Source organism: Hippocampus comes, unplaced genomic scaffold (genome assembly GCF_001891065.2).
Source record: "Hippocampus comes isolate QL1 unplaced genomic scaffold, H_comes_QL1_v1.1 scaffold48, whole genome shotgun sequence".
NCBI lineage: Eukaryota > Metazoa > Chordata > Actinopteri > Syngnathiformes > Syngnathidae > Hippocampus > Hippocampus comes.
Genome location: NW_017808403.1, coordinates 408,432 through 418,672, shown reverse-complemented (window position 1 = coordinate 418,672; position 10,241 = coordinate 408,432). Strand labels below are relative to the sequence as shown.

At 53.5% G+C, this 10,241-nt stretch overlaps 2 protein-coding genes across 2 annotated transcripts in view; both read left to right on the top strand.

Moving 5' to 3' along the window:
* Positions 1-200: 200 nt before the first annotated feature.
* On the top strand, positions 201-3,812 carry wdr55 (WD repeat domain 55). Its single transcript, XM_019858232.1, is given in 4 exon segments — positions 201-925; positions 1,640-1,746; positions 1,818-2,087; positions 2,871-3,812. Coding segments are annotated over 4 exon segments (1,203 nt in total). The 5' UTR covers positions 201-418; the 3' UTR covers positions 3,190-3,812.
* Positions 3,813-3,935: 123 nt separating this feature from the next.
* LOC109508322 (hepatoma-derived growth factor-related protein 2-like) overlaps positions 3,936-10,241 on the top strand; it is a 10,136-nt gene continuing 3,830 nt past the window's right edge. The window contains exons 1-10 of the mRNA XM_019858220.1: positions 3,936-4,096; positions 4,382-4,471; positions 4,693-4,757; positions 4,857-4,992; positions 6,088-6,630; positions 6,931-7,080; positions 7,126-7,200; positions 7,848-9,572; positions 9,630-9,739; positions 9,814-10,240. Of these exons, the coding sequence (XP_019713779.1) occupies positions 4,391-4,471; positions 4,693-4,757; positions 4,857-4,992; positions 6,088-6,630; positions 6,931-7,080; positions 7,126-7,200; positions 7,848-9,572; positions 9,630-9,739; positions 9,814-10,240 (3,312 nt within the window). The 5' untranslated portion in view covers positions 3,936-4,096; positions 4,382-4,390. The remainder of the gene's footprint in view (positions 4,097-4,381; positions 4,472-4,692; positions 4,758-4,856; positions 4,993-6,087; positions 6,631-6,930; positions 7,081-7,125; positions 7,201-7,847; positions 9,573-9,629; positions 9,740-9,813; position 10,241) is intronic.

Here is a 10,241-nt window from a genome sequence, read left to right as displayed (position 1 = left end):
GTGGACGGGACACTATTCGAGGTACCGAGAACTAAGCGGAGTCTCCGACGGGACCGAGCCTTTTCCGTTGCCGCTCCTTCTCTTTGGTAGGCGAGCCCTCCTGAAAACTGGTCTTCAAACTCATTTTTATTCTTTGGCTTTTGACTCAGCATAAGGCTTTTACTTTGGCTAACTCTTTTTGTGCTTCCTACTGTCTTTGTTAATAGTGTATTGTTTTATTGTCTCCATGTACAGTATATTGTAGACCGCTTTGGTTGTATTTAAAGTGCTCCCGAAAGACAATTGAGTGGAGTTGAGTTGGCTTATTTTGGGGTTAGTAGTCACATTACCAGTAGGTGGCGGCCTGACAGTTTCTTGCGGGAAGAAGAAGAAGAAGAAGAAGAAGAAGAAGAAGAAGAAGGAAGCAAACGAAAACATCATGGCAGCGCCCGCGGAACACGCCGGATTGCCGTCAACGTCAGAAACGGACGTGAATGGCGATCCCGCAAGTTCCGAATGAAGGCCGGGAGGTGTGATTTGGGATGGCGACGGCGACGACTCGACCGAGCCCAGGATCCTGGACACCCCGCAGGACATCCGGCTCGAGGCGGTCGCCAACACGGTGGCCGTCCACCCGACCCGCGACCTGCTGGTGTGCGGGGACGTGGACGGCGACGTGTACGCGTTCTCCTACTCGTGCACGGAGGGCGAGAACCGCGAGCTGTGGTCCTCCGGCCACCACCTCAAGTCCTGCCGCCAAGTGCGTTTTTCCGACGACGGCGAGAAGCTCTACAGCGTCTCCAAGGACAAGGCTGTCCACGTGCTGGACGTGGAGCGAGGACGGCTGGTCAGCAGGATCCGCGGCGCGCACGGCGCTCCCATCAATTCTCTGCTGCTGGTGGACGCCAACATCCTGGCGACCGGAGACGACGGGGGCACACTGAAGGTCAGCGCCTGTTCGTTCTCAAACTTTTCACACCGGCCCCTAACTCGTGTTGTGCTCAAGAGCGCACTATCCGAGACCATGACTAAGGCCATAAAAAAACAAAAAAAAACAAAACCGTTACATGGTTGAAGAGTTAAAGAGCATCGTTTTAGTTGACTTGAAAATAGACTTAACGGCCCAAAACAGTCTGCAACTCTGTCAACGCATAACTTGTACAAATCTGGAACGTACAACCCCCACCCGCTCCAACTTATTTCTTGCCAGAAAATACATCTAGGTATTTCAAAACAAACATTTAACGAAGAGTCAGGGTAGTTGTTTTTTTTTCGAGAAATATTCTCCAAAATGAAAATGGTATTAGCTTACTTTGTTTATGTTGACCACAAATGTTGCAGTCATTACAGTGGAACATGCAAATTGAAGGACCAGCTTGAGGAAGGGGTCGTCTGTTCGAGCCGATTGTTCGTTAAAAGACATTTTTGAATGTGGCCTTAAAACCAGTAGAATTTATTTTTCATAGGCTAAATACAGTATACCCAGTATAAGATGACTGTAAATACCCCCCCCCCCAAAAAAAAAAAAAGATGGAAACAGCTTGAAAAGCTTTAAAGTTAATTAAGGCATACCCCGTTGAAGCTCATTTCGTGAATCTGGTCCGTGTGAAGTTGGACTTCACTGTTCAAACAAACACAATGCCGACTTCTTGTCCAAAAGGTGTGGGACATGAGGAAAGGTTCGGCCATTATGGATTTGAAGCACCATGACGACTACATCAGTGACATGGCCGTGGATGAAGGCAAAAAGATCCTGCTGACAGCCAGGTGAGGTGCAACGCGACCGCTCGCTGCTGACCTTGACGGTCGCTGACCTCCTCTTCTGTGCCCGCATTCAGCGGCGACGGCACCATGGGCGTCTTCAACATCAAGAGGCGGCGCTTCGAGTTACTGTCGGAGTACCAGAGCAGCGATCTGACCTCGGTGACGCTGATGAAGCGAGGCAAGAAAGTGGTCTGCGGCTCGAGCCAAGGCACCGTCTACATCTTCAACTGGAACGGCTTCGGGGCCACCAGCGATCGCTTTGCCCTACAAGCGGAGTCGGTGGACTGCATTGCCCCGATCAGCGACAGCATTATATGCGCCGCCTCCATGGATGGCTATATCCGGTCAGTTGAACCCGTTTGATCAATTACACTCGCAACGCCTGTTTATCCGTGGTGGGAGGGCTTAACTTTCAGACCCGTTGGTACGCTAAGTACAAATCTGCATCATTGAGGAACCATTAAAAAAATGGAATAGTTCTACTTCTCCAACATGCTTTAAACACATTTAAACTGATTAAAACAGCGTTTTTAAAGTATCGCTGAGCTCCTGCTCTTGCTCTTTCTAGCTTGCAGGTCTCCGAATAAAAGCCAAACCGTGCTTCCGTCAAGCTATTTGCCACCCCCGGTTGAAGTGTCATGTGAAATGGACACATGAATCAAAAGACAATTGAACATCATTTATTTTATGACGAAAATGTCCAATCAAACCGTCTCATGAAAATCAGGTCGCAAAATGCTCATGCAAAACATGAACGGCCGAATGGAAATGAGCATGTTTTCGATGTTTATGATCATTGTTAATCTGATTAAACGTTCCCACCACTCACCCCAAGAACCAAAACGTTAAACCGATACATTCAGTGTCGCATGACCAATGGAGCAGCCGTGGGTAGCTAACGGCTTGTTTGTCATGCTACTGCTAGCTTAGTATTGCTAGCGCAGCTATTTTGTTGGCCAGCTTTGCACTTTAATGAATTGCCTGGCATTATGCATGTCCATGTTTGAGATTTTTTTTTTTCTATCCCTAAAACTTCTGCTATAGCGATGAACCGCGGTGTAGCGGAGGGGGTTCATTTCTGTCGCCACGCAGCGTGTCCGTAACATTCCGTCTCTTCCCCTCATCAGGGCCATTAACATCCTCCCCAACCGCATCATCGGCTGCATCGGGCAGCACGTTGGCGAACCCGTCGAAGAGCTCGCTAAAAGCTGGGACTCTCGTTTCCTGCTCAGCTGTGCCCACGACCAGCTCATCAAGTTCTGGGACATCTCCTCGTTAGCCACGACCACCGTCAATGAGTACCGCAAGAGGAAGAAGAAGGATGGACGCATGAAATCGCTTTCCAAAAAAGCTCTCGGAGACAGCGACTTTTTCTCAGGACTTGTTGAGGAGCCGCAGAAAAAGGAAGAGGAGGAAGTGGATGACAGTGACAGTGGCAGCGATTAAAAGTCCATTTTGTGTTGCTTGAATTTTGATGTTTCTCACAATGTTTTACTTCTACTCCCTACATTTGAAAGCAAGCCAAGTGTCTGTGCTGGCTAGGGCTTACTTTGTCAAAATAGCCTTGGCGTTTATGACGGTGGAACTACGATGATTTGTAGCGAATGTGTTGTCCTTGTGCCAGCTGAAAAATCTCCATGTTCTGCCCTTCAAAAGTCTGTCTCATTCCCCCAAAAAAGGGGAAATGTATTTTGTTCGGTGGCCATGAGCTAAGTTGCATTTTTTTGTTTTTCGCTTCACAAGTTTTCGGTTGCATTAAAGCCAGCATCTTACCTGATTTGTGTGAACGCTATTTAAGGTAATTAACAGAGGAAAGCATTTGTTATCAAAATGTATGTTCTGTAGTTGTAATTGACAGGAGAAACTAGTGTTTTTTTTCTTTTAACGTTTTATTCAATCAGTACCGGTACGTCAACTTCACAGGAGTGGTTTTCTGCACAAGTATATCAATACTTCCGCCAAAGCACACAGTGCGATGCCCCCTTGTTCTTTTCAGACTGAAATAAGAGAGCCGCTCAAGTTCAAAGAATTCTTCCTCTTATTAACACTTTCATATTAAATTGTTGTTTAAAAAAAAAAGCAAGCTGAACTCGAAGCAATCCTTCTGATGTATTTTTTGTTTTTATACATTCCACTTTGACCCCTTCTAATGCGGCAAGCGGAAGCGGAAAATGCTTTGCGCGTCACGTGACGCGAGTACTTCCGCTCCGGTCACGTGACACGTAGCGTAGTAACCAGCAAGTTTCCGGTGGCGCGGAACCGCGAGAGCGGTCAAAAAGACGGGCAGCGATCGGACTTGCTGTGGAAAAGAAGCTTTCGTCTGCTCTCGCGCGTCCGACGACGAAACGCGACGGCGAGTAAACGCCGAAATCCCCCCCCAGAGAAACAAGTCGTTCCCAGCTAGCATCCCTGCTAGCATCCTTGTAAACAATGTCCTAGCTTGCCTACCATTGATGCTAATCACTTCGAACCCGGCGCTTCTTCAATCACGTTTTGTTCACCGAGTTCGGCGGTGGTGTTCGATACTGAAACGGCGACACGTGGGCGCGGTTCCGTGACGTGTACATGTGACGAATGAACAGCAACGCGATCTTTTTCCTCGATCTCACTAATTTATGTTTCTATTTGACTTGTACAGGGCAGCAAGATGCCGCCGGCCAAATGCCAATTTAAAGCAGGGGACCTCGTGTTCGCCAAAATGAAGGGCTTCCCTCACTGGCCGGCCAGGGTAACACACGAACACACACACACACACGCACGCACGCACACACACGCACACACACACACGCGCGCGCGCGCGCTTCCACGCTCGAAGACAGAGATGCACGGACCGGCCCAAAATAACATTAATCTCTCAGTCTCAACCCCAAAACAATAATACGCAGTTGTGTTGTGTTTTTTTTAAACACAACCGAATTTATTGACTTGTGTTCCTGTCTTTCTTGACAGATCTGTAAATGCGATGAGCCACACAAGAGGCGGATTGGTGTCTTCTTTTTCGGGACCCATCAGATGTACGTACACGCCCCCTTGGGACATCACTTCTTGTGTTGCCACACCATCAACAGCTGACTGACTCTACTTCCCCACACCCCCACCCCCCCAAAAAATAGAGGTTACCTCACACCGGCCCGCATCATCCCGTTCTCTGGTAACAAGTTGAAGTACGGCAGCGGCGTCCGCCTCAAAGGCTTCTCCGAGGGGATGTGGGAGATCCAGAACACACCTGGAATTGGCAAGAAAAACACAGTCAGTATCTCTTTCTTACCCTTATGGCCACATTTGGGGGATGATCATTTCTTCACACTAGTTAGTTAGAAACATTTTTCAATTTTGAGCATTGACTAATTGACAGGATATAAGTTGAAAAAATCTGTGGATGTGTGTGTGTGGGGAGGCGGGGGGGGGGGCATAAACGTTCTAAAATGATTTGGAGCCACATTGAACAATGTTTCAACCTCTATACTTGATTGTGCTGATTGTTTTATTGAGGTCATATGCAGATTATTGTTGTAGTTTTTAAATCTGAGAAAGTGAGCACAAAAAATTACATGTTGGGGCGCAAACTCCTCAAGATATGATATTTTAGAGCTGTAGTTGTAAGACGATGTGACCGTGAAACTGCAAATTGTTTTTTGTTTTTTTGTTGTTTTTTTTTTTTTTGCTCAATGTTATACCGTCCGAACTCATGCCGACTTCAAACACTTCGCATGCTAACTTTGGCTGGATGGATGGGCACCGCAGCTCCACAGTATACTTTTGTTTTTGAATTCAAATCGACATTGCGATATAGTCGGATACAATTTTAAACTGCAAAAAATGTCATTTTGTGGGTATGCACAATATATGTCTATAAATGTGTGTGTGTGTGTGTGTGTGTGTGTGTGTGTGTGTGTGCTGTTTTTACCTCGTATCTGGAGAAGTGCACTCCACATGTTCACATTTTTTTTTCATTGAGTATGACAGGTTGAAATGATAAAGCCACAGATTTGTTGACATGATTGTCGTGATCCACTTTACGATTGAGCGACTTATCTTTACGCCGTGCTTGTTGGGCGGAATTTTTTGAAGTTGTCGTAGCGAACGCTCGAAAGTCTGCGACTCAAAAGTGTTTTGTGGATGAACAGTCGTCATTGAAATAGATCAACCATCTTTCATATTCCTTCATTGGTCATTTATTTGAGCAGAAGACGCAACCTGAAAGACCAAAACATTGATGTATCCGAAATCTGATATTGTGTATGGTACGTTTGGAAATTCAGCACAAGGTGGAGCTATTTTGCCCACGGTACCTGCTAATTTGTGCTCTTTTTGTCTTTTTTTTGGGCGGTGCCCCACCCTCAGTTTGCAGCCAAAAGTACACCCGGGAAACCAAGTGGCACTTTGAAAGCGACCTCTGATGCACCGGCGACACCGGCTTCTCTCTTGAAGAAAACAACCGCCGCAGCCAAAAGCTCCCCCGCCCAGCCACCGTCGGCTGCAAAATCACAGGGCACGCGACTGGGCGCCGATGCAGACGTCGCCGCTATGAAAGCATCTCCTGAAGCGGCCGCGTGCGATAGCGGCACCCTGTGCCTGAAGGAGTGTGTGGTCAAATGCGTGCCGGCGAAGACCCCGCACGGTCCCGGGAGCGACGCAAACGACTCGGCGGCCGCTCGCCGGCCGACGGGCGCTCTGGCGGCATCCGACGCAGAGGCAACGTGTGAGCCGGTGACAAAAACCCTGAGGAGATCTTTATCCAGGTCATCTGCGCAAACGGAGGACAATAAGATGGAAACCCCGACCCCCCGGGAAGCCTCCGCGTCCCAAGGTGACGGCGTCGTGGCGCGGCGAAGGAGAGGGCGGCCGAGTAAAGCCTCGACACAGAAGAAAAGCGACGAGGCGCAGGTTGGCACGTGCACACGAACGATTGTAGAGTGAACCCCGCTGCGCTGTTGGTGGAGCTGAGGGACAGCAACCTGGCGTGGAAAAGCGGGAAATCTCAAGTCAGAAATGTCATACAAATAGACTTTGACCCCCAGGCCCGCGCTCTTATTGAGAAAACCAATCACAGAAATGTATCGGGAGCCAGTGAAGGGGTGCCAGGGGAGGAGTAACGTGCCCCCTCTTTATACGAGCGGCGGCGTTCTGGACCATTTGTAAGCGCTTTCACGTTGACCGCGTCTTTTTGTCAACCGTCTCCGTTAGGCTGAAGAAGGCCAGGCGGCGACGAGCGGCGCACACCCGGTGGCCACGACGCTGCGACTGAAGCCATGCCTGGTCAACTGCGTCCCGCCCCGCGGCCGCGCAAAGAGCGACGAGCCGGCCGATCCGTCCCGACCGCCTGCGTCCGCGCCAACGGAGGATGGCGGAAGCCCGCTCGACGGCGCCGTCGCGCACACCGGGGCGCTTGCGCCAGCTGTGGTGAAGAGGAGGCCGGGGCGGCCGAGTAAAGCCGACGCGAAGAAGAGGGCCCAGGTAGGCACTTGTGTGTGTGTGTGTGTGTGTGTGTGTGTGTGTGTGTATATATACATATATATTACATTTTTTGTGTTATTTTGTGATGTGTTTCCGTGTGTGTGTGTGGGGGGGGGGGGGCAAAAGGCGATTTTAGACAGGCTAATAGCGGCCGACCGCTTGCGTCAAGCCAATCCCGGTTGAGTGCTTCCGAAGCTCTATTTTACGTTGTCCTCATCCGAGCAGCTTTTAAAAATGTGTATATTGTGACAAAGTGGGAAGTGTGTTTCCACTGGAGTGTCTATGACAGACCAAAAAAAAAAAGATATCCGAGGCCTTGATCACAGATCGCGGATGACGGGTTGCTCAGATGAAGAAGAAGCGTTTCGATATTCAGGTGGATGCAAAGAAAAGTATATCGGAAGCGAGGAAGAAGAAGGAAAAGGGGCGGGACAAATGGAAGCATTGCCGCGACTGCACTGGCCAGTCGTGTGTGGCCTCCAACGTGTGCGATCGGCCGCGACTGTAGAGAAAACGGCCCCCAAAAATCAGCAAAGGCAATTGAAACGTTGCCAGGTTTTGCTCTCTCACTTTTCTTTTTTCAGAAGCCTTCGGGTGGGACTATTCTGCGGTGAACCAAAGTGGGCTCTTTCTTTTTGTCTTGCCAGGTTGCCATTGAAGCGGCCGAGAGGTCGCACGAGGTCCCGTCTCCCCCAACCTCAAGCGCGCCACCCGAATCGCACAGTGCACCCGCCGCTCCCGAAACGGCCGAAGGCGCTCCGACGTTAACGGCCGCCATAAGCCGGGGCGGAAGCGGCGACCGGCGGGGGGCGGCGGCCGAGCTGGGAACGTCGGGGCCGAGCCGAGCGGGGATGAGCGAGGAAAAAGACGGGGGGGAAAGAGCGGAGAAAGCGATGACGCAGACGATGGCGCGGGAGGCGGCGTCGAGCAGGGGAGGGAAGAGAAAGAAAGTCGGAGAGGGAAAGGAGACGACAAACCCGGAAGGAGCCCAGAAAGCGAAGGCGAAAACCGAGGAGTCGACGCCGAGCCCGGGAGGGACGAGGCGGAGCGGGGAAGGCTTTGAAAAAGAGGAGAGCGCGCGGCAACAAGGCGGGAAAGGACGGGCGCGGGGGGCCACGAAGGAGTCCGCGCCCGGCCGACCAGAGACGTCGGAGGTGAAAGAAGGAAATCTGGAGGAGACCGAGCAGAAGGGGGGCGAGGGGGGGGAGGCCGACGTGACCGCCGATGCGCCCGGCCGAGAAGAGAAGGTGAAAAGACAACAACGGAAGGAGACCGAGCAGCCCGGCGGCGATGAACCAAAGACGGACTTGACGACGCCGAGCCCGGGCGAGGACTCGAAGACCCCGGAAGGGAAAACGGAGCAGACCGAGCGGGAAGGAGGTGAGGGGGAAAAGGCGCAGGTGTCAATCGAGGAGTCGGCGCCGCGCCGAGGAAGAAAGAGGAAGCCGGCGGAAATCTCCGAGACCGAGCGCAAGAGGGGCGAGGAAAGAAAAGCTGAGGACGCCACCGAGGAACCCGCGACGACGGGAGAGAAGACCAAAAGGGGAGGGGCGCAGGCCGCCCGGCAGCCACGAGGCGAGGAAGCTCAAACGGAATCGACCGCAGACGAGTCGACGCCCGGCCGAGAGGGAAAGATGAAGCGAAGAGAAAGGCGGGAGACCGAGCGGGCGGGAGCCGACGAAGGGAAGGCGGCGGAGTCGACGCCCGGCCCGGGAGAGGCGACCGCCAAGACGGCGCAAGGAACGGAAGAGGGGACCGAGCGGGGAGGAGGCGAGGAAAGAATCACCGAATCGACTGCCGGGGAGTCAACCCCCGGCAGTCGAGAAGGCAAGATGAAGAGGAAAGACGGGGAGGAGGATGAGCGAGGCGGAGGCGAGACGGAGCCCACGGCGGAAGAGTCGACACCCGGCCGAGGAGAGAGGTCGACGGCAAACCAAGGCCAAAGGGAGCGCATCGGGCGGACGGAAGGCGGGGAAGGAAAGACCAAGGCGGCGACGGAGGAGTCGGCGCCCGGCCGAGGAGACGACAGCACGGCAACGGGAGAGGAACGGAAGACGACCGAGCGGGCAGCGGGCGAGGACGCCGAGCCGGAGGCGACGGCGCCTCGCCGAGGAGGCAAGAGGCGGAGGAGGGAAGGGGCGGCGAAAGAGGCGGGCCGGCCGGCAAAGACGGAGGCCGAACCGGCGCCGAGAAGGCCGCGAGGGACGAAGACGACGAGAGCCCACGCTCGACAAGACGGCGAGAAGGGAGCCGGTCAAGGGAGCCGGAACAAGGACGGCGGAGGCGAGAGAACCAGGAGGTCGAGGAAAGAGGACGCGGGCGAGGGCGGCGGCGCCGCCAAAGACAAGCAAGGAAGCCACGTGGACGACGAGGTGAGGCGTCCCCTTCTCGCTCTTCTTTCTTCTTCTGACGGCCGCGTCCCTCCGCAGCGGCAGCGGCGGCTGGCGGCCAAGAGGGAAAGCGTCCTCAAATCGCTGCGGGGTCTGCTCAAGGCCACGAGGGGCGGCAGGCGAAGGGAGGCGGCCGCCAAGAGCTTCACGTGAGGAGGCACACCCCCAGAGACGCGCCCACCCGCCCGCCTGTGACGCCCGCGTCTGTTTCTTGTCTTGACAGGAAGGCGGCCATCAGAGTCAAGACCAAGCGGATGCGGGGCCACAAGATGCTCCAAGAAGCCAACGCCGGGAAGAAAAGTAGGCTGGCCACGCCCACGCCCGCCGTGGGAAACCCATGCGGAAAACCCCCCGCGGCGGCGGCGGCCAAGGAAAGCGGCAGCAAACTCATCGGCGGCCCAGAGCCGCAGGAGCCCCCCAAGAAAGACGCCAGGAAGTTGATTGGAAAAATCGTGAAAGCCACCGCCAAGGTTCACGTGAAGACCATGATGGGCGGAGCCACGCTGCCGCCCCCACAGGAGGGGGAGGCGGCGACGAGCGGCGGGAGGACGGCGGCCCACAGCTCGGAGGAGGAGAGGAAGCCGCAGCGGGTGTTGACGGACGACGAGAAAGCCGCCACCAAGCGCCGTCATGAAAAAGACGCCGCGAAGG